The 25,239-nt window shown below is 36.4% G+C and overlaps 5 protein-coding genes across 9 annotated transcripts; all 5 read right to left on the bottom strand.

Annotated features, from left to right (window-relative positions):
- Positions 1–250: 250 nt before the first annotated feature.
- On the bottom strand, positions 251–3,752 carry LOC130717493 (aluminum-activated malate transporter 4-like). The gene is made up of 6 exons (XM_057567733.1): positions 3,293–3,752; positions 3,010–3,150; positions 2,629–2,898; positions 2,368–2,504; positions 1,989–2,135; positions 251–1,151 (listed from the first exon to the last, which is right to left on the bottom strand). Exons 1-6 carry the CDS (start codon positions 3,675–3,677, stop codon positions 546–548), a joined length of 1,686 nt encoding a protein of 561 aa, XP_057423716.1. The 5' UTR covers positions 3,678–3,752; the 3' UTR covers positions 251–545.
- Positions 3,753–4,181: 429 nt separating this feature from the next.
- Positions 4,182–6,064, bottom strand: LOC130717495 (cytochrome P450 CYP73A100-like). The gene has a single exon (XM_057567734.1). The coding sequence runs from the start codon at positions 5,953–5,955 to the stop codon at positions 4,366–4,368; it is 1,590 nt and encodes a 529-aa protein (XP_057423717.1). The 5' UTR covers positions 5,956–6,064; the 3' UTR covers positions 4,182–4,365.
- Positions 6,065–8,705: 2,641 nt separating this feature from the next.
- LOC130717492 (uncharacterized) lies at positions 8,706–16,767 on the bottom strand. 4 transcript variants are annotated; one of them, XR_009012335.1, is made up of 15 exons: positions 16,293–16,767; positions 14,583–15,742; positions 14,284–14,453; positions 13,629–13,801; positions 13,464–13,532; positions 12,956–13,028; positions 12,497–12,653; positions 12,313–12,411; positions 12,120–12,222; positions 11,892–12,006; positions 11,624–11,787; positions 11,325–11,399; positions 10,817–11,224; positions 9,808–10,485; positions 8,706–9,688 (listed from the first exon to the last, which is right to left on the bottom strand). XR_009012335.1 is itself a non-coding variant. In XM_057567732.1 (12 exons), exons 1-12 carry the CDS (start codon positions 16,632–16,634, stop codon positions 11,036–11,038), a joined length of 2,979 nt encoding a protein of 992 aa, XP_057423715.1. In that variant the 5' UTR covers positions 16,635–16,766; the 3' UTR covers positions 10,719–11,035. The 4 variants fall into 4 exon arrangements, 1 of the variants encoding a protein (XP_057423715.1); XR_009012334.1 differs by having other exon boundaries at positions 8,706–9,565; positions 9,662–9,688; positions 12,120–12,411; positions 16,293–16,766; XR_009012333.1 differs by having other exon boundaries at positions 12,120–12,411; positions 16,293–16,766.
- A 1,448-nt stretch (positions 16,768–18,215) lies between these two features.
- Positions 18,216–20,526, bottom strand: LOC130718375 (uncharacterized). Of its 2 annotated transcripts, none has more exons than XM_057568961.1 (3): positions 20,123–20,526; positions 19,926–20,007; positions 18,216–18,618 (listed from the first exon to the last, which is right to left on the bottom strand). In XM_057568961.1, exons 1-3 carry the CDS (start codon positions 20,243–20,245, stop codon positions 18,404–18,406), a joined length of 420 nt encoding a protein of 139 aa, XP_057424944.1. In that variant the 5' UTR covers positions 20,246–20,526; the 3' UTR covers positions 18,216–18,403. The 2 variants fall into 2 exon arrangements, with proteins under 2 accessions (XP_057424944.1, XP_057424943.1); XM_057568960.1 differs by having other exon boundaries at positions 18,220–18,621; positions 20,123–20,515.
- Positions 20,527–22,222: 1,696 nt separating this feature from the next.
- LOC130717177 (ACD11 homolog protein) lies at positions 22,223–24,959 on the bottom strand. Its single transcript, XM_057567315.1, has 4 exons — positions 24,438–24,959; positions 23,472–23,644; positions 23,057–23,202; positions 22,223–22,573 (listed from the first exon to the last, which is right to left on the bottom strand). Exons 1-4 carry the CDS (start codon positions 24,672–24,674, stop codon positions 22,467–22,469), a joined length of 663 nt encoding a protein of 220 aa, XP_057423298.1. The 5' UTR covers positions 24,675–24,959; the 3' UTR covers positions 22,223–22,466.
- Between the last annotated feature and the right edge of the window lie 280 nt (positions 24,960–25,239).

Raw genomic sequence — 25,239 nt, 5'->3', positions numbered from 1 at the left:
AAGCGAATATCCATATATAAAATTTATCAATTTGACCACTGTGTTTTATGTCAAAGATGCACATAGTTGTAATTTAACTAATTTATACAGTTTAAGGTGTGTTTGTATTTCTATCAGCGCACATTCGATGACACTATGAATTTGCTTTTGGGTAATCCATGTCTCTATGAACACAATTTAGAAACTCACACACACTTCGTCTTTTCTTTATGAAGATTATTCACGCAAAAGAGCATGTTCAAATCTCATGATACATAACATGTTATCGCTTAATGAGATAGCTTTACAAAGTAAAACAAATCAGAACAGTTAGTTCTTAGTTTAAACTAAAAAGAGTATTGAAGTTTTAGTCCTCCCTCATCTCCCTGACCATCTTTAAATTATCATAACAAAAGCCAAGGAAAATTGGAGAAGAATGCATCTTCAATTTCAAATTTTTTTATAAAAAGAATGAAACAAAATGCCACTACATGGCCCTATATATAAAGTCATGACCTATTAACAAGGCACCTATGAAGTCTGCTCCAACAAAATGCCACTAACCCTTACTTCAGCACTGGTTGTTCAAAGGGATCTTTAAATTTTGCCTTCTCACTAAGATCTTGATATTCATCCACAAGATGTTGAAGCCTCGCTGCAAACTCGATTAAGAGTGATGCAAATGTTGCCAAAGACAAGGAGCTTGCACTTTCATATACTTTAGATTCTGCCTCATTCATTATAGCATCTGTGTAAAAAGAAAGGTGTGGCCATGACACTAAGCTCTTGTTCATGGTCTGTGGAAAACTAGATTCTGGTATAGAAGGCTCTATGGTTATATTAAGTTTTGAATCAGCTGCTGATTCACTAACGGAAGTGGTCAGCGACTCTTTGTTCTCATTGTCTTTAGGATCAATTGAATTGTCAGGTTGTTCTTTTTCCTTAGGCTGTCTTAAAGCTTTCCAGCACTCTGGATTGACTAGGAGGAATGATTGTCTGTCAATCTTCATCTGCAATAGCTCAGCTGCCTCATGAACTTCGAGGAGAATGTCGATATTGCTTAGCTTTTCCATCTTTTCCATTTTACTACCGAGTAGGCGTAATACTTTAGCTCCTTCAGCACCAACCTTCTGAAGTTCTTCAAAGAAAACCAGCCTCTTCTCCGGAGGAGCCTGTGACATTAACATGGTTATGTTTGGAAATCCGTTGGCACCGGCACAAACAGATGTTAACACACACTTCAAGATAAAAAGTGAACGAAACTTCTCTTATGTATTGTGATAAAAGTCAGTTCACGTTGCACTCAAGTGGTATTCAAACACACACACACACATAACAGTAAGACAGCCCTACAAATAAAGCATTATCTTAATATATTAAAGTAGCATGACTTATGAGTATAGATGAATAAAATTTTCAGAATCGTTGATCTTCATTCTCAGTTTTCAGAAAGCTTGCACAAGTAACATTTAGTTGACCTTTGCGCATAGACCGTGCGATCAAGAATTCATCGTCTAACAGAGAGTGTGCTGAAGTAGAAGTCTAGTCCTCCCCTCATCTAAAGCAAATTTCCAATTCCTACGCTCCACTACCATTATTTTTCAGTGACATGGATAAACTACAGTGCATTCAAATTTGTAATTGCATACGAAAAAGAAGTTTATCATGCACTGGAAAAAATAGATATTGAAGTTCCACATGCCCATCATAGTTAGTTCTATATAGGCATAGCTATCAAAATTAATCAGCAACGATTTCATGGAACATGGGGTTATAATGTCTCATGTTGCTAAGTTCTTGGGAGCATACAAAGGACTGAAAAAATGTATATTTTTTTCCAAAAGAACAATTCATAGTAAGTGATAATCAGGCTCAAGTTGTAAGCCAAAAGACAATACATGGACAAATTCCTTTCCCCTAGAGGACAAGGTAGCGTGAAAAATTAAACTAGAAAAAATTACAACAGAGCTGACATCTGGCATAATGACAAAAGGAAAGGTTCCCTTTACCTGTATTTCTGAAAGTATGCATCCATGCAATGCCATGACTGTGAGAGCACAATGCCTCAGTGATCCACTAACTTTGGTGTAGCTTCTCCAAGGATATTTGAACATCTTGTATGGACCATGAGGTGGCTCCCATAGTGCAAAATCTAGCTGCAAGGGTAGAAAAGAACTAGTAAAACTTGAATAGTAGAATCAGCGTTTTGCATGTTTGGATTCCCTCTAGAATTAATTCAAGAGTTAAAATCAATTATGGGGAGAAACTTCTCTTTGTAGCTTCTGAGTGTTAGAATAGATTATGAGGAAAGAGAAGTCGATACAAACATGCTATTAGTAAGCTATTGGAGAGGGGAGAAAAATGAAACGCGATGGTGAAATGTGATACCAAAGTTTCCTCTTGGCTTGACGACTGCACTGCTGTTCTATACCCGCTATAAACAGGATCATCAGAGGCTTGATACACAAGAATTTTGGATGGGATCCTCTCATATTCAACACATTGCAGGTACCCAGTTACACAACCTAAAAGCACCATAGGAACCAACCTAGCAAATCAGCAGCAAAAACAAACTGAAGATATGTGCAACTAGCACAAACAACATAAACAAATCTCTGACCGAAACACGTGAGGAAATTAAACTAAAACCTTCTAAAGATGTAGCAACTCCATGGAAATTTTTCACCACCAATTTGTGCAGATCCTCCCCAGACCAGATGGGGTAGATGCAAATGTTCACAGATAAACTTACACCAGCACCAACACCAATGAGAATCAATCTGTAAAAAGCAGTGTTGAAAAACTGCATTCCATGCCTCCCAGAAACCAATACAATGCAAAATGTTAACAAGAATACTCGAAAGCCATATTCATATTGCTTCATCACAGGATACAGCTTCACAAAGCTTGCAAGAAACCCTGTACCGCCACAACAACAACAAACAACAAAAATCACACAAATATTTCCATACATATCAATCCTCAATCTCACTATCAATTTTCTTCAACTTCAGAAACAAAATGTCCAACCTGCAATAAAAATAGCTACCACAGTAATAAGTTCCTCAAAAGCTCCACCAACCGATACCGATAATCGCGCTATACCCAGAGCAAGAACTCCAGCAGAAACTGTTCCCAAAGCTCGATTGAATCCTTTGCTAAGGGTTGCACCTACTCACAAACCAACCCAAAAGGTAAAAAAAAAAACATATACAAAATGAAACTTTCTGATCAAGAAACGCATTGAAAACCAAAAACACAAAACCCCACATGAAGTTTCCTTGTAAAAACTCAAAATGGTAACAAATGGTACCTATGCTGAATTCAAAAACAACAACAACAGTGAGAATGGCCCAGATTGAATACTTGCTAAGCTGTTCCTCCTTAATGTATATGAAAAGCGAGACAATGGCCAATGACAACCCAGCTTTCATGGCGAACACCACTTTACGTCGATCAGCGCGACCCATCTCATACAACTTCTTGACAAACTCTCGCAACCCGTCGCGAAGGCGAGCGACGTGATCAGAGAGCGCGTCGAGCATGGAGCGGTTGCCGGAGCCGCCATTTTCGTCGGAGAATTCTGGGTATTCCCTCTTGAGGAGCCTCTCTTTGCTCTTCTCAAGGAAACTGTGCCTGAAGGAGCCTACCCTCATTGACATTGTGTGGTTGGATTTTGATGAAGAAGCAGAGAGCATTTTTGGATGGAGAGAAGGGACAGAGATGAAGAAGAAGGAGAGAATGAAGGGAGTGTTGGGGTGGAGAAGTGAAAGGAGAAGCACAAGACCCGCCATTGCTCCGTGTTTGTCTATTGAAACTTTCTTCAGAGCTTCACTCCTTGTTATGTTTATATAGTTTACCATACTATATATGTGTTCATATTTTTATGTATTTAACATCATTTTTTTACCATAGTGTATAATTCTAAAATTAACATCATATTATTCATTTTCTTTTATTTTAAGATTCATAATTTTCATTTTATGAGACTTCTTTCATAGTATCATCTTTAAGGTACTAAAAGACAAAAATTTATGACATGCAACTTGAAATATAAACTTAAAATGACTCGCAACTTCCAAGATAACAGCGGCGTCATCTCAATGTAGAGTAGAGACATGGATGAAGCTCATTCATTTTATAGCCAAATATTTAGTGTCTTATGATACATTTAGAATGTCCAATAATTCAAAAAATAGAAGTGAGTGTAAATTAGATAACCTCTTGTATAAAAAGCTGAAGAAAAACTACATTTTACAACAGAATTCAAAGTTACATTATAAGAAGCATAACAAGAATAGAATCAATGAAATAGAAAGAATTACAAAATATTAAACATGAGATTTCTTCATCTGCCTATTGTTTTGCAGACCCAAGGGAGTCCTCCTATTTTATTGGATGGAACAGAACAGTGGAGTGGTTTGCAAGGTGCAAGCTGAATTGTCCTCCTTTTTCAGTCATGTCTACCTTTGTTCCATTTGGAGCCTTCATCTCAAAATTTGACACCAACTTTGCAAGGACAATTCCCAATATTGGCAATGCAAGTATGATCCCAGGGCAACTCCTCCTCCCAACACCAAATGGCACAAATCTAAAATCAACCTTATTCCCTCCTACAGAAGCTTCTGTTCCATGCTCCTCTTCAAAGAACCTCTCTGGCCTGAACTCCTCTGGATTCTTCCACCATGCTGGGTTGTTAGCAAGCCACCAAGCATTCACCACCACCTTAGATTCCTTAGGAATTCTATATCCTCCTAGCTGTGCCTCTTCCAGGTTCATGTGTGGCACCAATAGAGGAATTGGAGTGTGAAGTCTCAATGTCTCTTTCACAGTGGCTTGCAAATATGGTAGTCTGTGTAGATTGGACTCTGTCACTGGCTCCCCTTTAAGCACACTTGATATCTCCTCACGCATCTTGCTTTGAACAATTGGATGATTAACAACCTCTGCAATTGCCCACTCCATGGACCACAGTGTTGTCTCTATTGCTGCAACATTGATGTTCTCTACAATGTAAATCACATTCTCTTCACTGATTTCTCCTTTCATCTCAGCTTCTATGATGTGATCCATTGCACAGCCTATCTTGTGCTTGTCCCCGTTGGCAGCCATGATTTTTCTTCTTCCCTCAACATAGTTCTTGTTGAAAAATTCCAACCTCCTAGTTTGCAAGTCCCTGCACTTGTTCAGGTAGCCTCTCAAGAAGGGTCTTAGCAATGGAATGAAATCTCCATAATTGTACTCAAAACTCTGTGCTAAACGGCTTCTCTCAGAGTTGAACCTTGTGGCCTGAATGAACAAAGGGTCTTCTAAGGACTCAAACTTGGCATCAAACATCATCCTGTACATGATGTTGTAGAGCATCAGCTGGAGACGCCTTCTGATAACAATCCCTTCGCTTCTCACTTTCTCGTTGGCATTGAGGTCGCGAACCACAAGGTCCATCTCTTGCTCCCACATGCTGCTGTAATTCTGGACAACCTTGTTGGTGAAGAAGGGCAGTGTCATGATTCTGCGCATTTTTCGCCAGTGTTCACCGTACACTGTGAAAACCATGTCTTGGCCGTTCCCTGTGAAGAGGTCGAACACTACATTTCGCGGCCGAGAACCGAATTCCACGCCTTTTGAGTGGAGGACTTCGGAGGCGAGTTGAGGATCAGACACCACGATCAAGTTTTTGGAACCGAGTTTGAGGAGAAACACGGAGCCAAAGGTTTGTGACATGGATGCTAAGAGACGGTGCGTGAGGTCGTTGCCAACTTGGAGCCAGTTGCCAAATATAGGGAAGGAGTGAGGCCCTGGAGGGAGAGGTGCAGAGTTGTTTTTAGAATTGGAAAAGAACAAGTACATGATGAGAGAAGAGATGATGGTGGCACTAGCAATGGAGAGATAGTTAGAAGAGAAGTGTTTTGTGATTGCAATAAGTGATATTGTTGTGAGAGTGAAAAGAAGTGGTTTCATGATTTGGAGAGCCATGTTTGATTTTGTGCAGTTTGATTTCAATGGAAAAAAATGTAGCTTGGATTGAATGGATTGGATGAGCGAATACTGAGTTTATATAGATGAGGGGTTATGAGGTAGGTGTTCCATGGTTTGAGATGAATCAATGGGCTAGTCAATTTAATATTCAAAAGTATTTCAAACCTAGGTAGGAAGGACACGGGAATGTGAAGCTGTATAGGCGAGTCAACCATATTTTATGAAGTCAAAATATGAGTTGGTGAAGCAGACATGGACAAGTTGGTGTTGTTTCAAATCCAAGTCTATATGGTCAAACCCGAAATGGCCGTGGGTGGTGTGTAGAATCAGATTATTGAACATGGCAACATGCTATTGCCAAGAAAGATGCAGAGCCTCCATACATGGCCATGACCACGACAAAACACTGAAAAGACGGCGTGCTAATGCACTATCCATTTTCATTTCTAGTTTCAATTATTAAAAGAATCTATTATTATTAAATTATTTTTATTCTAAAATTAAACATAATGAAAAAATATTTATTACTAATATATAGAAAAAGAAAATCATTTTATTGCTTTATTTTATTTCTTGTTTTCAAGATTAATATTGGATTAATATACTGTTTTAATAGAAAACTTGAAAAATAGAAAAGAAATGGAAACAAAAGGGTGATTCCTCAATTCCTAAATAGAAGTCTACTTGACCTAATTATCTTATTTTAAGAAAAATTGTTACAAGCAATAAAATTGTAAAAAGATTAATCCACTTTTCTAGATTACCCTTATTTAATTTCTTTTAAATTTCTCTCACTAAATTAGTATTTCAAAATCTCATTATATATGAAGGTAGTTTTGGAAGAAAAAAAAATTAATGTTGTATTGATATTGTAAAATGGCATATATTTAGTAACAATTTTTTTTCAATAAAAATGGATTTATACATAGTAACAAAGGATGTAAATCACCATGGAAAATAAACAACGGAAATGATAGATATTGCAAAAGTGAAATGCACAGAAACAATTTTAGCCGCCAATTTTTTTACAAATATCATCTTGAATAGTTACCGATTTCAAGTTTATTTCTTTGGACAAAAGCCTTTTTTGCATTTTGTATGGTTAACGTCGATGATTTCAAGGTATATATTAACTTGCCTCTGAAGAAAACGAAATGGCACAATGCGAAGTAAAACCTACTCTTCAACTAATCAAAATCAATATTCTCATTTTGAACACCGGTAGGATATCAGAACCTACCACTTGAAGGTGTATTTATATATTCTATAAAAAAATGCTTGCACGTTCAAAAATGATCTTAACTCAACTCAATCCAACACAGAAAAGAGCACATTTGTAAAGATAGAAACGATATACCAACTCAATTTACAAATGAAAATAATTGTATATTAAATTAAGCCAATAGTTGACACATCCTTACTCCAAGGAACCTTACCCGTGTAAAGAATCCTACAAAACCAGCAACTACACTAAGAATGGCTAATCGTTCTTTCATGTGATTAACAATCCCCAAATTAACAACTTAAACTATGTGACAGACCCACACAAGGCACAATCACAACTTAAAGAAAAAAAAATAGAATGCTAAGTAAATACATCTTTGGTCGATCCAATATATACTTCTAAAAGAAAGACAAATGTGAAACTTCAGTTCATTGTTCATAGACTGTTCATTGACGGAAGGTCACAAGCCCAAGATCTGAATTTGCGCGCCCAGATCCAGGAAAGTAAATCAGTCCAAAGAGTTAAGTGACACAGTCATGCAATTCCCAGTGGCGGAAACTAAAATGGGATTTAACGTGTGAAATTTTAACAACCATATTTCATGCAAATTCCGCCTAAATTTATTTCTTACAATTTATATTTCTGGGGGATCAACAATAATTACTTAGACTAAAAACAAGATTTCAAATTATATGAAGGAAAATTTGCATAGAAGATTACTTTCTTCTAAGCATCGTGTGCAAAAACGTTATCTTCATAGTGGAAAATCAAATTAAAAGCTACACAACAGAACACACCAGGAGTCACATGGAGAGAGGACTCTATAAACAGGAACATGTATGTGTATACCAAAGGAGCGCTTTATCCAGATTTTCTTTCCATCCTCCAAATTTAAAAGAAACATTAACAGGGCACATTTGGCTGCACCAATGTACATGCCATGTTAGAGGTGCCGAAAGGAGCTCCATGGGACCTGACCCTCAACAGGGGCAAGGATTACCTCTCACTAAATTTCTAACCTCAAGAAATGAATGTCACTGAAAAACTAAAACTCTATTCTCTAAACTGAATACAATATCCTACACACGCAGTTTAGAGTGGGGAAAATGAGAGAACATGAGTAAATCTGTGTCAAGACTTTACAGCAGGGTTGATCTGTATTGAGTACAGACTAAAAATAATAAATAACTAGTCACCATAGTTACATGATACAATACAAGCCTATTTCTATTTTTTTTTCACTTTCAAAGTTGTAGCATATAGCTCATAAGCACTTGTTAGATATGTAACTTACCGAAGACCTCTAAGACTAGATTATAACATCTGTCAGATGTTCATTAGAAAACAAAGCTAATGGAAAAAATAATGCGTTGGAGTGCATTAGCAAACTAGATTTTAGATGGTCTTGACTCAAAACTACATTTCATAATTCTACTAAGATGTGGGGTTTGAACACGATCAATTTTGATTGAGAACAACCAAAGATCAACTTATAAAAGAAATCACATTGCAACCATCCAAATGTGGTCTCTGACTCAAATCCGAACATGTTAAAAATGTTCTTTCAAAACAAAATGGCAAATAAGTCCAATGTGTTTGGTTCTCTCTGGTGAAGTACTGAATTTTAGGCTATACCTGTACATCATATGTAATGCACTTGCTTCACTTAACTTGTAGTTTACGGAACAAACACAAAGGGTGAAGAGACGAGCAAAATGTGACAAAGAAATACAATAATATCTTCACCAGAATAAGGAGGAAGATTGTGAGTAAACCAAATTCCTTTTCAAAGAGCAATATTGAGCAATCGATGGAAGGGATTGACAACTGTCGAAGTCTGGGGCAAATTGTCATCCTTGAACCCTGGTCCAGTAAGTAAGATGACAGATTTTTTTGTAAAAGAAATAAGGTAATGAAGAGAATGAGTCAGGTGGCTAAATGAGCTAATTAAACGGAGGAAAGGACACAGCACATTAGTGATTATGAACAAGGGAAAGAGATGCACAATACCAACTCCAAGGGATTGTAATTGAGAGAACTATAAGTCGTTGGCAAATTATCAAAGGAGGCAGCCTAGCAAGGGAAGAGAAAAGAGATCTATTACCAGGGATTGGGTCTCATCAAGCTCTAGATACCATGTTGAGAAAGAGGAAACTGAGTGAGCAAACAAATAAATCCATGTGTCTATACTACAAAGCAAAGCTATATATTATATAGACTTGCAATCAATACAATGGTATACAATTACCGTGATTTGATGTACTATGACATTACATGACAATATACAATGTATAATTCCCTTGTTACACTCTTTCTAGGAATACACCCATCATCAGAAACACAGCAAAAAACTTGCAATACATCAACATTCAAAAATACCAGCTACAATGAACAATAATCGAATGAAACAAGCCGTGGAGAATCAATGACATCAATAGTGACAAAGATATGAAAGAAATTGGAGATGAATATACTTACAAATATTGTAGGACCAAGATATAGTACCTAGAAAGATAAGAAGGGAATTAAAACCATTAAAATTTCATCTACAAGAAAGACGCATTTCAACTTCAAACCAGCTCACAAGCTTAACAGAACAAAAGTATCTCAATTGAATTGCTCACCGAGATATGAATTTGCATGAAGAACACAGCCAAACATGCCCAGTGGAAGTGCTTCCAGAATGGCTCGCCATGGATAAGATGCAACATAATTTCATTAGGACATGCGTATAGGCAAATTTAAGAAAGCACACAAGAACTAAATAATACAACACAATAGATGGAAAGAAATGCACAACAACAATCAAGAAATGAAGTATCTCTATATGCCTGACCATACTCCTCACAGAAAGGAACAAAAAGAAATGGAAAAAAAAGCACTTGGTAATTCAGCCACTTATACTGAACTAAACTAATGGCAGTGGCGATAAGACATTTGACCTAGTGACACCTCCACATCTGGATAAAGATGCAGGTTCAACACTAATCGTACCCCCTAAATCATGTACCTAGCTAAAAGATATAAGCAATTGATGTGCTCAGTGTGCTCAGACAACACCAATGCAACAGCCAAGTACATTCCTCATGATTCAAAGAAGGTCATTCAGGCTCATCTTAAAACAATTCCCATTCAAACGCAGCAGCTATTCTATTTGCATTAATAATAGTTTCTAATGGAAATCACAATTCATTTCAGCATGCTGAAATTAATCTCCCAATAAACAAACCAAGGTACCTTCTCCTGGGTTCCTTTTAAGCATCTAAGCATGGGAGGGATGCCTCAAACCAGTGAGATGACTCCTGAATTAGAAATTAAATTAGAATCTCTAGAATTCAAGTTATATGAAAAAGTAAATGAACATGAATAAGCAAAAGTAATGACAACTAAGAAGGATCAAAATATGATCTACGTAAATAATAATAAACAAATATAATACAGCATTATGTAAAATTAGTAAAAGCAGAAATATAAGAGGAAAGAAGTGAAGAAAGAACAAACAAATCTATCTTCCACAAAGGTACAAGAAATTAAATTTCTTATCAAATTTTCCATGGATTTAAACGCAAGAGCAGTGTTTGAATTACAGATACAGCTACACTAAGGGAAACTGCCATCGGCAAGTTGTCTTACAATAGAAACAGTACATTCCACTGAAAGAACCGCCAGTGAAGTGTACGCCTGGAGAGACATCACACTTTTTCACTTCAATATGCTGACAACTATGATGACACTCCTTGGGCCATACATAGAAGGTAAATAGTGCCAAATGATTAGAACCTCTATATCAATTGGATCATTATGTACAAATATCAGTGAATATCATTCAGGAGTCAAATTCAGCAACATTGTTCACTTGCCAGTGATGAATGGGTGGTTCAATGCTTGTGACACTGTCAACCTCTTGTCTGGATCCAATACGAAAATTTTGTCCAAAAGGTCTTTGAAGTTAGATAACATTTTCGGATCCTCCCCAGGAGAGCCACTGATGATTGTCCCAATGTCTTTCGGCTTTATGTTGAAAATCATTCGCTTTATGGTCTACAGAATAAAATTATCATTATTCAAAGACTGGAAAAAAAAAATTATTGATTCTTACATTGACAACTGAATACTCAAAAATACATCTAGAGTCTATCACCTTTTTTGTTACAGGATCCTCCTCTGTAGCAAGAAAATTCAGGTCATGATCAAAATGTTGTTCAGTAAATGCTCCCTGCAAGTAAGATAAAGAAGATTAACTTCATATATCAAGCACAACAAAATCAATTGGACGCACAGGCTCTAAATAAAAGTAATATTTTAGGAACTAAAGTCACCACAGATACCCATAAAAATAAAATAAAAGAATAAAAAAATAACCTTGTATCGAATATTAAAATAATTCATATAATTCAAACAGTAATGATGAAGAATTTAAATAAAAGAGTAAACGCTTACCTTCCGAAGAATTTTTTTTGGAAAGGGGCCCTTCAATTCCATGTGAAGCCGCAACATATCATTGTTTGTAAGCCCTGGAAAAAGAACCTTTCCTGTATACAACTCATACAAACAACAGCCCACAGACCAAATATCCAATGGATGATCATACTGCAAGCCAAGTACTGCAAAGAAACATTCAAAAGCCCAACAGTTGGCAACCATGAGTTACTCAAAATGATAGAAGTGGTTACGAGTAATAGAATCTTACATAATGAATAAAACTTACTTATTTCAGGAGCACGATAGAAGCGACTCACAAGATATGGTGTAACTTCATTTTTACCAGCAAACATGGCATTACCAAAGTCACAAAGCTTCAAAACATTTTTAGCCTCATTCACCTTGTCAAGAAAGTAAAATGAAGAAAGAGTTGGATAAGAATATGTCTTCACAAGAATAAAAAAATTAAATTTGTAAAAGAAGTAATGCAAACAGCGAAGTATTTTAAGCATACCAGCATATTATCAGGCTTTATATCACAATGAAGAACACCACAGTTCCGGAGATGCTTCAGTGCAATGAAAAGCTGTTTTGCATATGCTCTCACAGCAGTTAGCCTAAGGCCAATATTGCGACCAAACTTCTTTAAAACCTCACGCAGATTCATATTAAGAGATTCAAAAACTAAACAAAGATGATTTCGGTACTTAAAACTTGAAAGGAAACGAACACAGTGACGTTTATCATCTGGATCTGCACCTACTAACTTCTTCAATATCACTAATTCATCCATACCAGCCTTGTACCTATGCCACATCAGCAATATAAAATGAGTAAGAGACACTACCAAAAGCAAAAAGCTTAATGATGATACTTAGGAACATCACTCACATGGTGTCATTATTACGAATAATTTTTATTGCTACTTCTTCTGGCTCACCATTACCGGTGTTCAGATTTTTTGCCCGTACAACTGTGGAAAAGACACCCTTCCCATGTGCGGCAGCAACTTCATATCGGCCATCAAGTATTTCACCAAACCGATAGCCTGCATAGTAATATCACAACATAACATCATGAACAGAAAAATAGATATTGGAAGATACAGGACATGATAATTTTTACCGATTTCAAATTCCCAATCAAACATAAATCAGATTTCCCCAAAAGATTTTCCACATACATTGGAAGGTTTTTCTAACAGATCCACTGGAAAGGCCTCAAAGAGAACGTAACTAAATATTTGTCAAAAAATGGTTTTCAGATCATTAAACTTAAAGCCTATAACTTTGAATCTTAAATCAGAAAAGAGAATGATCATAACAGCTAGCTCCAATGAAAATTACTTACTGTAATAACCCTCTGCATCATCCCAATTATCATGTAGGCCAGCCCTCTCAATCAGTAAACCATCTCCTTTCCCCTGAAAAGAAGGTAGAAAATCTTGAAACAATAAGAAAACATAGCAACAGAAAAAAATATGACCGAATTTAACGATTCAAGTCCAATATAAAAAATGCTTAAGTAGTAATAGACTAGAATGACTTCAAAAAGGTTGGTGATGTCAGATCAAAACCCAACAGTAAATATCAACTGTTACACCACAAGCAGTTTAGCTTGGAGAAGAAAGGCTGTAAGAATTATAACAAAGCATGTAAAGGCAGAGAGAGAAAAATGGAAAACCTAATGGTAAAAAGTACAAAGAAGACAGGTTTCCCAGATTACTAACCAAGATGTATGGTTCATCAATAATCACAAATAATATCATGACTTACTACAGTCTCTGAATCTTATAAAATTGAGGGGAAACAAATATCTGGTGCTATTCAAAATTTGAATAGTTTAATCAAACACTTACTGATTTCCGAACTCCAGTTGGTGTCTCGCCAAATATATCATCACAAAACTTGTCAGCTGACCTCTCACTCTGTAAGCATTATAAATGAGCTTCAAAATCCAATAGAAATAAGCATTAAAACTTCCAAGTAATATCTTTGAAATATAAACTAAATTAAGGACAAACCTTTGGAGTACCCTCTCCCAGACCCCCAGCACCAGATATCTTGGAGGCAGCATTCACATTTTCAGGAGATTTCCCAACAGCAAATGATGGTTCTGCTGCTTCCACATCATCAACATCATCATTCATACCATCCATCACTTCAGGATTGTCAGCAGGAGTGTCTGCATTCATATCTAAAAATAGTGCATAACAAAGTTAAAAAAATTAGCCCATATAAGAGGATAACATGGGCAAAAATGGAAAAATGATAAACACATTCAAGTATATGCAATATCATCAAATATTCAAAAAAAAACTTATATATTTTTTAGCATGCATCAATACACACTATCAATAGCAGTACTACCAAAAATTAAAATAGCTAAATCTAACAAGTGAAAGGATTCGGCATCAAAAAGAGCAAAACACATTACACGGTTCTAATAGCAAATGTCATAATTTAGGTCTAACCTTTGGGTTAAAAAAATGTCACAATCCTAATATGCAGCTTCATGGAAATCATGTTACATGGCATGTGCTTTGGTAGACTTTCTTTTTTGTTTAGCATAAAAAGGCATTCTTTATATAATTTTAAACTTAAAATTGGGACAAGTAGGTGAAGCAAGATATACAGGAAAAATTATTGTAACTAATACAGAAAAGAAGAAAAAAATACCTTGTCCTTCATTTCCACTAGCTTGATCTACTTCCTGATTCTGCTTCTTGTATTTCTCCATTATTGCCTCCCTTCTCCTTCTACTCTCCTCTTTGATCCTGTTGAGATCGTCCTCTTCTTGTTCAGGTAATTGCAATGTATCATCATCAAAGTCATCCTGTTCAACCTCTCTGCTCCAATCAATCAATATATATACATATCAAAATCAAATCAAATAAAAAGAAGGATGATATTCCAGAAAAGGTTTAATGGGAACCAAAAAAGAGATGTATAGAAGAAATTTTTTGGGAATGAAATACCTTTCCTTCTCCTCTATGGTAGTTCCCATAGAGTTATAAACTTTTCCATGGGAATCAGAGTTTCTTCTTCTCTCTGCATGGTATTCGTTTTCTTCACGTCTGGAATGTTTTCTATATCTATCTCCACTGTCATTACCATCCTCATGACGCAGATACTTATCCTTACCACCAGCAAAATCTCTATCTGTGTGCCTATATCTATCATCTCGCCTCTCCCTCTCCTGAATGTTATCCCTTTCCCGATTCCTATAATCCCTTTCACTTTCCAGAACTCTATCTCTCTGGCCACCCCTTGCTCTGTCCCTACTCCTATCTCTCTCCTTTTCCCTTCTCCTATCCCTCTCAAACACTGTCTCCAAGCTCCTATCTCTTTCCTTTTCTCTCCTCCTATCTCTATCCTCCTCCCTTTCCCTGATCCTATCTTTCTCCCCATCCCTTCTATACTTCTCATGACTCACTTGACGTTCTTTTTCCCTTTTGCGCACCAAATCAACCTCCTTATTCCGGCTTGTTTCCGCCCGTTTTCTTTCCCGATGTAGTTCTCTTTCCACATCTCTGTCCCTACTCCTACCTCTATCACGAGCCTCCCGACTGTGATATCTGGTGCTGTGTTCTCTTCTATCATCTTCCACCAAATCTATACTGCCATGCTGATGCTCCCTTTTGCCGTCTCTCACTCTTTCCTCATCAAGGTCACAGTCAGTCTTATGCCTACTAGTATGATAAAGGGGTTCCCTAGAGTACCTTCTCTTGGGATGGGCGTATTCATCCACAATACTGCGAGAACGAGACCTGTCCCTGGTATGATCAGTTGATCTTGATCGGCTTCTCAATCTATCATGAGAAGGAGCATGTTCTGACATCCTAATTTTTTCTCCTCCACTTTCAGAAGATGAATTCCGATGGTAATTCACTTTCTTCCCATTAGCCTCCGGGGCTTCATCATCAAAGTCACCTTTTAGCTTCTCATTTCCTTTAAAATGTCCAAGTTCCCCATTCTGCCTCTTATCCGCTTTCGAATATTTAGGATCCGGATACCCATTGCCCAAACCATCTCTACTAGCTCGAACACCACTCTCACCTCGAGTCTTAGCTCTTGAGTGGCTGGAACCATCATCATCTTCATGAACTTTAGCCTTAGAACTTTTAGCAGGAAATCCCTGCCGAGCACAAAGAAGTAATTGAGTGAAATGTCGAATAATTAACAATAATACTTCGATGTGAATGCGAATTAAAGTAATTTAAACGACGCATTTAAATTAATCATTAGCCAAAATAAATTTAGAAAACACATAACCAGCTCTTACAAATTAACTGTAAGCCACCAGTCTTCACTGAAACGCCTAGAGAGACTTCTTTTGCAACTCACTCATGGTGCAACCAGGTTGAGGTTCTTACATATCTATGAGACACTGACAGGGCACTCTACCAAAGCTCTCACGAATAGAAAAAATCATTACACAGTCCAAAAACAAAGAATCACAGTGTTCTGTTTGGTCACCAAAACGAAGTCAGATACACTGAAACACCTAATACTGGAAGATACATAGATAAATCCGTAATGAAAAAAAGCGAATTACCGAAGCAAAAACTTTGAAATTAATTTCAATTGCCTCTGCTTTCTAAGCAACCAAACAGATGTCACGTGTAGCAGCAATGCACAAAATCAAGAAACGAATCAATGAACAAACAAATTCTATCGTATCATACCAGATTTTTCTCATCGGATCGAACATCTCGATCTCCTTTCACCTCGATTTCACCAGATTCAGCATCAGATTCCAACTGCTTCTTCCTAACCTCACCGTTAAGAGCATCGTCCTCGAGAATCTCTCCTTCCTCCACGTCCTCGTCGGGATTAGGGGCGGGAGTTGGAGAAGGAACCGCGGCGACTGCACCGCCGTCGTCGTATTGAATCTCTTCATCGCGCTTTTTGGTGCGGTGGCGGTGGCTGTGGTGGCGGTGCTTGTGGCGCTTGGAGGATCTGTCGTCGTCCTCCGGAGTGGATGATCGGTGGTGCTTGCGACGAGAGTCGTGAGCATCGGTGGCCATGATTAGGGTTAGGGTTTGTAAGATTTGTGGGAGATTCGATATGTGAAGTAAAGTATGAAGATGAGGGAACGGTTCTGAAGAATTGGATCAGATTCAGAACACCTGGCCAATGACAACTAATTATGATTGCACATGCCTTTTAACCGTGTCAAATAATGGGATAATAAATAAAGAAATTGATAAAAAAAAAATTAGTCCTAATATATTATTTCATCATTTTAGTGCAAAGTTCATATTATTTGTGTTTGGTGGAGATTTTAGTGTATTTGTATGAAATTGAGATCGATATTTGAAAGAACTCAAAGAATTATATTTGTATATATTTGGACCGGAACATATGATATGACTTTGATAAGGATTGTTGGATTTGAGCCTAACAAATGATAGATGAGCCATAAAGTTTGATGAATTATGGTAAAGCGGGCGACCTAGTTTAACGTGGGCAACCTAGTCCATCAGGAATGACTTGGTTCAATACAGACAATCTACATATTTATCATATGTATCGTCGTTGCAGCTTAGATATTTTATTTTTGAATAGGTTAAGGTGTACGACCTTTAAACCCAATAGTTGTAACCATGTTGTAAGAGAGTAATTATGCAATTAAGTAGGTTTTTAACATACATACTCGTGAATCACCGAAGAGATATTATGTTCACTTGTAGATTGAAAAGAAAAGAGATGTGTGTTAGAAAATTTTCTCTAATTTTTTGGTTTAGTTAAGGAGGCTTACTTCGTGATCAAAATTAATTTTTTCCACTTCATTTTTTTATTTTTTATTTTTTTATCATACCATCTATCACATATTTTCATTCTCTATCTTTCATATGAGTTTTAAATTAAATACATCCACGCCCATTTTCTTTTTAATCTTATTTTCACTCATTCTATTTTTATTTATCCCTTATTTTCTTTTAAAGTTATTTATTGCATCTCGCTTTATAAGGCTTGAATAGAGTTTTAAGGCCTCCATTTCTATGCATTTTTCTGCAATAGAGGTGCACAAGAATATTTGTCCTAATTGAACATTATTATAGTTTGAGCATGGAGTGAGACACATTTACGGGAGGGAGTTGGGTTTGGCACCCCACCTATGGGGCTTGGCACCCCACTTTATCAAATACGGAATTTAAAATTCCGTATTCTCCCTATTGAATACGGAACTTAAAATTCCGTACTGTATTTAAGCATGCGTGTCACATTTTCAACCACTCATTATATACTAAAACAGATACGGAATTTTATTTTCCGTATTGATACGGAACTTTAAATTCCGTATTTAATAAAGTGGGGTGCAAAGCCTAAGGGTGGGGCACCAAACTCAATTCCCCACATTTACTCACCTATTGTCCCAAACAAAAAGTACTCTATTGTGTCTTAAAATGTGGTCCTTGAATGTGGTCCTTCTTGGAATAAGAGGACGAAGTTGTATATCTCTTAGTACCTTCCTATCCCTGCCATCACCTTATTGCTTAATTTACACAACCATATCACTAACAGGCATCTCATGATTCCCACGATGCGTTGCCATTACCTAAAGCAACACTGAGAAACTGAAGCATCATTTCTTATTTTCGAAGTCTGATAAAAGCAAGCCTTTAAGGGTATATAAAACAAAAATGATTCAGTTGCAAAGAAAAAGTGATTCAAACACAAAATTATTCTCTTTTTATCTCTTTATGCGGAAAGCAATTATAAAACAAATTCAATCATGAATACAAAACTAGCCTACTACGTGCTGTACATTGTCAAATCAGTGTAACGAATCTTATCCACATGTGGATTCCTTTCTATGTCCACGGGAAGAGCCAAATATCCGTTTGATAACAGCAACTTTAGGTGGAAGAGTTCTGTTGTTGATAGGAGTAATTTGAGTTCTGTTGATAGGAGTCTGTGACTGTGAGATTACTTTAGTATCAGCTGGTAATCTAAAAGTAAGTATCACCTTCTTTTCCAACACATTCACCACCACTGACTCTGTCTCTGCTGAACAATACAAAAGTTGTGGCCATGTATCAGAGCTAAGTACAAGAGAAATAACATAACCAGTACCATTACAATTGCATTGAAGTTCACCAAATAGAAATCACTGCTAATTAGTATTTCAGTTAAAAAGTGAAAAGAACATCTTTAGAAAGCAGAAACGAATTTATAGAGTGAATCCTAACTAGTTGAAATGATGCTTGGGTGTATCATTAAAATTGATTTTATGGTTCAAGAATTGGATGAATAAATAATTACTTTTACATTAAACATAATCAATTTGAGATTTTTATAACAAAAATTACTTTTTTTTCACGAAACATAAATCACATCTTTCTAACTCAATGTTTACCATACACAATTTACAATATTTGTAAAATGAATTCTGTCAAGAATCAAGTTTGCTAACACTGATCTAAAGACGTTGGTCCAAAGGCAAACATGATTTCATATATTTCAAAGTATCAATGGAGAATTTTGAATTTGTCATGTTGAAATTAACATGAATAGTCGCAGAATTTACCACGTCAAGTTCAACGTGAATGAAGTTGAGTTCAACAGAAATTCAAACATGTAATCTAATCTAGATAAATTTGATGCTATTGCCTATTGGTGTGAACTGTGAACAATGACATTTAGGTGAATTCTGCTTGACTAAAAGACAAGTTTAGGTTGGTCTTGTTCTTTCCTGTGTCTTTATTGTGCTTCACACCTAAGAGTGTTAAGATGCAAGCTGGCAGAAGAACGTTAAGTGCTGACAACTTATAGAAGATACAAAGTGAAAATTCATGGGAAGGTTTCCAGAAAATGAGAAAAACCAAAAACAGAACAGTTAACAGCAAATAACAATTATTATTGTTGCAATATTATCTGTGTTCTCCTAACTTCCAGCCAAAACACAAGATAAACAATTCTAAAGCGGTGACAAAAACAAAAAATGACCTCTGTCTGCACTCTCACTCTCTGACCTATGTTTTCTCCAACCTTTTACTGCAAAGCAAACAGGGTAGAGGGTATGGGGCTTGACCGGCTTGTAAAATGTTTGGATACCCGTGTGCAACGAGACATTAGTACTAACTTTGAAACAAAAGTGAACAAAACACTTCTTATGGGTTGAAATGAAAGTCATTCTGCTTAACTGGTATCTAGACACAGATTGACTTGTTAGAAAAGATTTTCTTATAGAGCTTCAAAACCAATCAACAATTTTACACTCATGTGCAGCATACATGATTAAAGGGTAAATCTCAAATGTTAACTTTACATGATCAAGGCAATGTAAATTGCAATGTGACAAACACACTCACCATTCATTTTAGTAATAATGTCAGCAACCCTCTTCTGGCACTGCTCACATTGCATATCAGCAGAAAGGACAACCTCCTGCAACTGTTGAAGAAATTCATGGTAAACTCAACTCAAAACTCGTTGAAGAAGCTAATGAGAAGTGATCAAGCAGCACATTGAAGAAATTCATGGTCAAAAAGAGTAAAAGGGTCCATACCAGTGGCAAGGACAAAGACTCCAAAGATGCAAGACTAGTCCCAGAAAGAGGAAAGCTCTTTGAGATTCTTACACCAACTTTTTGCAGCTCCTTTCTTGAAGTTGAACAATCTTTAAAAGCCATACTACTGATACCAGCTCCTATGTATGTTTAATAAGGATTGTGCAGAAAAGAAAAATGATATATGAAGTTATGAACAGCTTCGGTGGGAAGAAAATGGTGTTAACTGAGATTATTAGTCTTTCTCTAATTTTCTGGAGTGGGCCCCAAACAGTGACATGGGTGCTTGGTTGTTTTTTTCTACATTGAATTATTATTCCTTCTAGGCTGCTTGCTGAACCAGGCACTAAATAGTAAATAAATTGAATCAACTTACTACACTAATATTGGTGCTTATGAGCATGTACAAGTTAAAAGTGGGTATATATTGGAGTGGTTCTCTGACTGTGTTTTGGTTTAAGCCAATTGGGAAAGTTAAGGGTGTGTAGGTGTTGAGTATTTTATTATATAAGCCATCATAGTTATTATTTTTTCTGGACAGCCATCATAGTTATAGTTATTATTAACCAAAAGAAAATATTAGTAGCATTGGATCCATCCACTACCGTAGGTCCTGGTGTATAAATAAAGTCAAACAGTTGGTTCCAGTTGTGGCAGTGGCCCTTATCTGCGGCAGCATGAATTGACATTCCAGTATTCTACTTTTAATAGTTAAGTAGAATACAAGATCAAGCTTAACACGGCAAATAAATCAACAATCAATACATCAATAGCACAAATGTGTCTTTAAGTCATTAAGCTAGCATATAAAATGATCTAAAAAAAGACTAACCCAAGCAATGTCACCAACTCACAAATGCAGTACTACATTATTGTCGAATCAATGAGTTAATAAGTATGTGTTTGCGAGTTTAGTTTTGGATGAGAGAAGAAGGAAGATGGAAGTTTTCAATAACTTTTCCTTTGTTTGTAAATTTTTTTAAGAAATGGGGAAAGGTTGGAAAATATTTGAAAATCGTCCAAGACCACTGCAGGACCCTCATTTAGTTATTTTAGAGTTACCCAAATTGAGGGGTATAGAGGAGTTTGGAACTTGCAAACAAGTGAAGGGGTTACCCTTCCTCCCCTCCTTTTCCATTCCCCTCAAATCCTTTCCATTCCCTCCCTAAAAACTCACAAACAAAGCTTAAGGGTGTGTTCGTGAGTTGAGTTTTGGAGTGAGGAAGGGAATTGCGACTTTTTAAGAAGGAGGAAGAGTTTGTGGAGTTTTTTAATACCATCCAAGACTCCCAAGGCACTCTCTTAGTTATATTTTTCTAGTTCCCACAATTGGAGAGGTTTTGAACTCCCAAATAAGGGAAGAGCTTAAAATCTCCATTATCCTCCTCTCCTCTCTCTCTTAAAATGTCAGAATCTCACCTTAAGGCTTTGTTTGAGTTTTTCTTCCCCCTTATTAAAAAAACTCCAAAATAAGGGAAGAGTCTCTCCCTTCTCCTCTCCAAAACTCAACTCGCAAAGACACCCTAAGTGTCTATTTGTTTTCGCTAACCTTTTCAGTTTCAGTTTATATAAGTTGGATTCTTTGAGCATCAAAACTTATGTTTAGATTTATTTGAGCTTCTTTCAGTCAATTAGTCATTGTTTCAGTTTTTAGCTTGGCAATTTGCTGAAATCTTTGAGGAATTTCACTCACCAAACAGTTAACATTCTGCAGTTTTACCTTGACCATGGGTTTCTTATACAACATGGATAAGCTAACAAATACGCACGTACCAGTAAGAAACTAAATGGATATTCCAAATAATAATCCACTGAATAACTTGCATCCTTCATTACTTATTCTTACATAGTTACATTGGATTTAAATGTCACTGATTCTATCCTTTAAACAAATGTATGAACAGAAATACAGAATAATAAACCAATGCAGCTGAAAAATCACTTTCGTTCTGTTCTGTTACCATATGATAATAAAAAGCTAATTTGGTTACTCTCTGCATCTCCCTCCCCCAGCAAATCTTCGGTACTGCAATAGTACCGAAGACTCAGTGTTTCCTCTCACAAACAGACAATTATCTTCAAAAAAAAAAATTAAAAAAATTATTAAAAAGGGAATAACTGACTATATAAGGATAAGTGACACCATTATTATAGATGTAGTATCTACTAATGTAGCACTGAAAAAACTTCTGTCCCTAATGGGCCAATAGCCGTTGAGAAACTAATGTAATTACAAAGTTCAATAAAAAATGAAGAAATCGTACTAAGGTTGCTACTATACAATGGAGCCACAACTCTAGCTTCTAACAGACAGGGCACCCAACTTCTTTTTCTTCATATAAATTCACCAGTCCAGTGCAATGTTTCGAGAAAGGTACAGTCTATCAATGTATTCTATGACTGGAAGTGAGGCATTAATGTACCTTCTCATCTTCTTCTCAGCTGATTGCTCTGCAACAACATTCATGATAACGTTTTAGGTCTCAGTAAGATGGACTAGAACAAGAACACAATATTTAAATGATACTATGATTGGTCAAACTTACTAAAGAATAAAATCCTTTGTTTCACACCGAAATAGATGTAGATAACTTTTTTGGCAAAATTGTAGAGATTCGAATACAACAATGAAAGAAAAAAAGGACAATAAGAGTGAATTGAAGTATACAACAACTGAAGAATACAAGAAATCTAAAGGATGGCTGACATCTTTAATTAAGAGTCATCTTGGTGGCTTCACATGTTATGATTAAAGATGAATCTTACATTGAAATGGCAATTTGAATAGTCAATAATAACTATTAATAACAGACAATATATGTATGGAATCAGTTTTTTTCAACAAATTTCTATAGTCTATATGAATATATTGTGTGTATGATTCAGAATGGTTCAAATAAGTCATCCACTGAACATAACAAGATGATGCGTTACCTGTTTCATTGAGCTTCGCCAAAAGTTGGTCTCTTGTTGGAAGTGTATACATCCCAGCATAAACAGCTGTTCTTACTGCCCATGTGTGAAACGGAGCGCAAACCTGTCCATAAGCTGTTGTGGCCACTTCTCTTAGAGAGCTGTCACTGAAAATGGCAAATAACAAATTAGATCTCACCGAAATCCGCCACGCACTTGAACTAATTAGATTCGAATAATTTGACATGAAAGTAAATGATAGTAATCAAAGCAGTGCTTCAATGCAGCTGAAACATGACAAACAAGAAAATGGCACTCTGTTGATGTATGCATATCAGTCACAGATAATTCAACATCTTTTTTGAGTTTTTTTTCTTTCACAAAATTGGTTTCTCAAAAGGCAAGAGAAGATGCATATATGAAGAGGATCCCTTACTCAGTTGTCAAAAGTTGCTCGAAGATAGCTCTGACAAGATCAAGGCCCTGCCGAACTCTACGCAGATTACGTGAAAAGCTTCCTGATGTTCTCACTGTGTCATTGGCGACATCACGGTCAAGTATATCAGGCAGAGTGTGACACGTCTTTGATGCTTCCACTAGTCCATGTAGCTGACCGTATCAATCACCATACTCATTAGAACAAGAAACTCAAAGCCAATTCCCACAAAACATGACCAAGTGAATTGAAAATTTTGGATGTAAAGGAAACATGCCACCCTGAATGCAAGCTAGGCCATAAATGGGCGGAGAAAAATTAAGTGAATAAACCAAAGACCATGAAAACAACCCGCATGAAGAAGTGTCATAAAACCCTGCTATTCTTGCATTATACTCATCAAATTAACAGTAAAGACCATGACAACTAAAGCAATAACTAAAGCCTTGAATATTGGGAAGCATGGCTGTTGGCTTCCATTCATGTCAAAGTACACTGTGAGACCCCAATCCTTGATTAAATCTCTCTTTGAACTACACAGGTTGACTAGCTGCCAAATTACACAGACTAATAGCATCTGATTTTTACAAGCATTTCAATCAAAATCAAGGGGGATAATATAGCCAACTACTCAATTGGTTACAGAATCAAATTAGTCACAATAACAACACAAACATTTTAATATAATGTCATAATTCTATTCCCAATGGAAAACAAAAACAAAAACACAAATATCATGACTTTTCCCCCTTTTTAATCATCAAGAGCAACTATTGGAAAACAAATAAATCATGGCATGAAGAGATTTATATAATTGTTTTGAAAGTAACTAGTAACTATCTTAATCTAAATTAACCACATCCAACCAATCAAAATCACAATCACAACCATTGAGGTTTGAATCATATAGTACAGAGAAGAAGACATCTGAAATTCGAAAAGAAAAAGAATGAGAAAGAGTTGTACCTTGGCGACGTATTCCATTTCAGCGAATTTGAAAGCAAGGCCAAGAGAACGGAAGAGAACAGAAACAAGAGAAGCAACCTCACAAAACTTGTCCAAGCGAATATCTTCAGAACCATTATTAACCCATTTCACAAGATCCTCAAAAGCCTCCGTGATGGCGGAGAGAGGCATCTCCACCGCCGATTCCGGTAGTTTGATGGTGTTGTTATCCATCACGATTTCGCCGCTGACCATCATGATTGAAAAATCACCAAAAATATTATTAAAATTCCTTCTGATCTTCAAGAAAGACAGACAGGATTCTTAAGAAGGCGAAAAATGATTCAAACGCGTAAGGGAGGGGAATCAGGAATGGTGTTTTTCTGAGAAGGAAGGAAGGAAGGTTCTCTTTGCTTCGCTAAGAATGCGGTGTGGTTTGAGGTTGAAAACTCAAAGCAAAGCGGTGCAATAAAACAAAACAAGATTCACTTCCAAGAAAAGAGAAAGAACCTCGTGTCGTGTGGGAAGGGTTTGGTTTTGCGGTTCAACGTTCGCGCCATTACATTAACAATCATCATCCTGGTATAAAAAACACGTGCCTTTTCTTAATGGGCCTAATTAATGAAAGCCCATGACTAATCCATTTTTTACTGTAAAAAATAATAAATATACCAGCCATAACTTTTTATATTAAAAATATTTTTTGCCCTAAAGATGATTTTCTATGGCAAAGCACCTCTTGCATTGTTTAACTATACACCTACAAAATCAGCTACTGCAGGTTGCTTGACTCTTGGTATAAAAGAAAAGGAGACCAATGATT

This window comes from Lotus japonicus, chromosome 5 (genome assembly GCF_012489685.1).
Source record: "Lotus japonicus ecotype B-129 chromosome 5, LjGifu_v1.2".
In the NCBI taxonomy this organism is placed as follows: domain Eukaryota; kingdom Viridiplantae; phylum Streptophyta; class Magnoliopsida; order Fabales; family Fabaceae; genus Lotus; species Lotus japonicus.
The sequence above is the reverse complement of the archived record's forward strand: the minus strand, read 5'-3'. Positions and strand labels throughout refer to the sequence as shown.

Excerpts from the sequence above, each read along its gene's own strand:
- LOC130717493 (XM_057567733.1), bottom strand. The coding sequence starts at position 3,677 with ATGCTCTCTGCTTCTTCATCAAAATCCAACCACACAATGTCAATGAGG. Across the intron at positions 3,151-3,292 it reads TGTTTTTGAATTCAGCATAG|GTGCAACCCTTAGCAAAGGA; the intron begins GTACCATTTGTT and ends GTTTGTGAGTAG. Across the intron at positions 2,505-2,628 it reads AGTTGCTACATCTTTAGAAG|GTTGTGTAACTGGGTACCTG; the intron begins GTTTTAGTTTAA and ends TGGTGCTTTTAG.
- LOC130717495 (XM_057567734.1), bottom strand. The coding sequence starts at position 5,955 with ATGGCTCTCCAAATCATGAAACCACTTCTTTTCACTCTCACAACAATA.
- LOC130717492 (XM_057567732.1), bottom strand. The coding sequence starts at position 16,634 with ATGGCCACCGATGCTCACGACTCTCGTCGCAAGCACCACCGATCATCC. Across the intron at positions 13,802-14,283 it reads TAGTGGAAATGAAGGACAAG|ATATGAATGCAGACACTCCT; the intron begins GTATTTTTTTCT and ends CACTATTTTTAG. Across the intron at positions 11,400-11,623 it reads CAAAAAAAATTCTTCGGAAG|GGAGCATTTACTGAACAACA; the intron begins GTAAGCGTTTAC and ends TCTTACTTGCAG.
- LOC130718375 (XM_057568960.1), bottom strand. The coding sequence starts at position 20,245 with ATGGCTTTTAAAGATTGTTCAACTTCAAGAAAGGAGCTGCAAAAAGTT. Across the intron at positions 20,008-20,122 it reads AGTCTTTGTCCTTGCCACTG|TTGCAGGAGGTTGTCCTTTC; the intron begins GTATGGACCCTT and ends TTTCTTCAACAG. Across the intron at positions 18,622-19,925 it reads CATTATTACTAAAATGAATG|CAGAGACAGAGTCAGTGGTG; the intron begins GTGAGTGTGTTT and ends TGTATTGTTCAG.
- LOC130717177 (XM_057567315.1), bottom strand. The coding sequence starts at position 24,674 with ATGATGGTCAGCGGCGAAATCGTGATGGATAACAACACCATCAAACTA. Across the intron at positions 23,645-24,437 it reads AAATGGAATACGTCGCCAAG|CTACATGGACTAGTGGAAGC; the intron begins GTACAACTCTTT and ends TGATACGGTCAG. Across the intron at positions 23,203-23,471 it reads GAGCAACTTTTGACAACTGA|TGACAGCTCTCTAAGAGAAG; the intron begins GTAAGGGATCCT and ends TGCCATTTTCAG.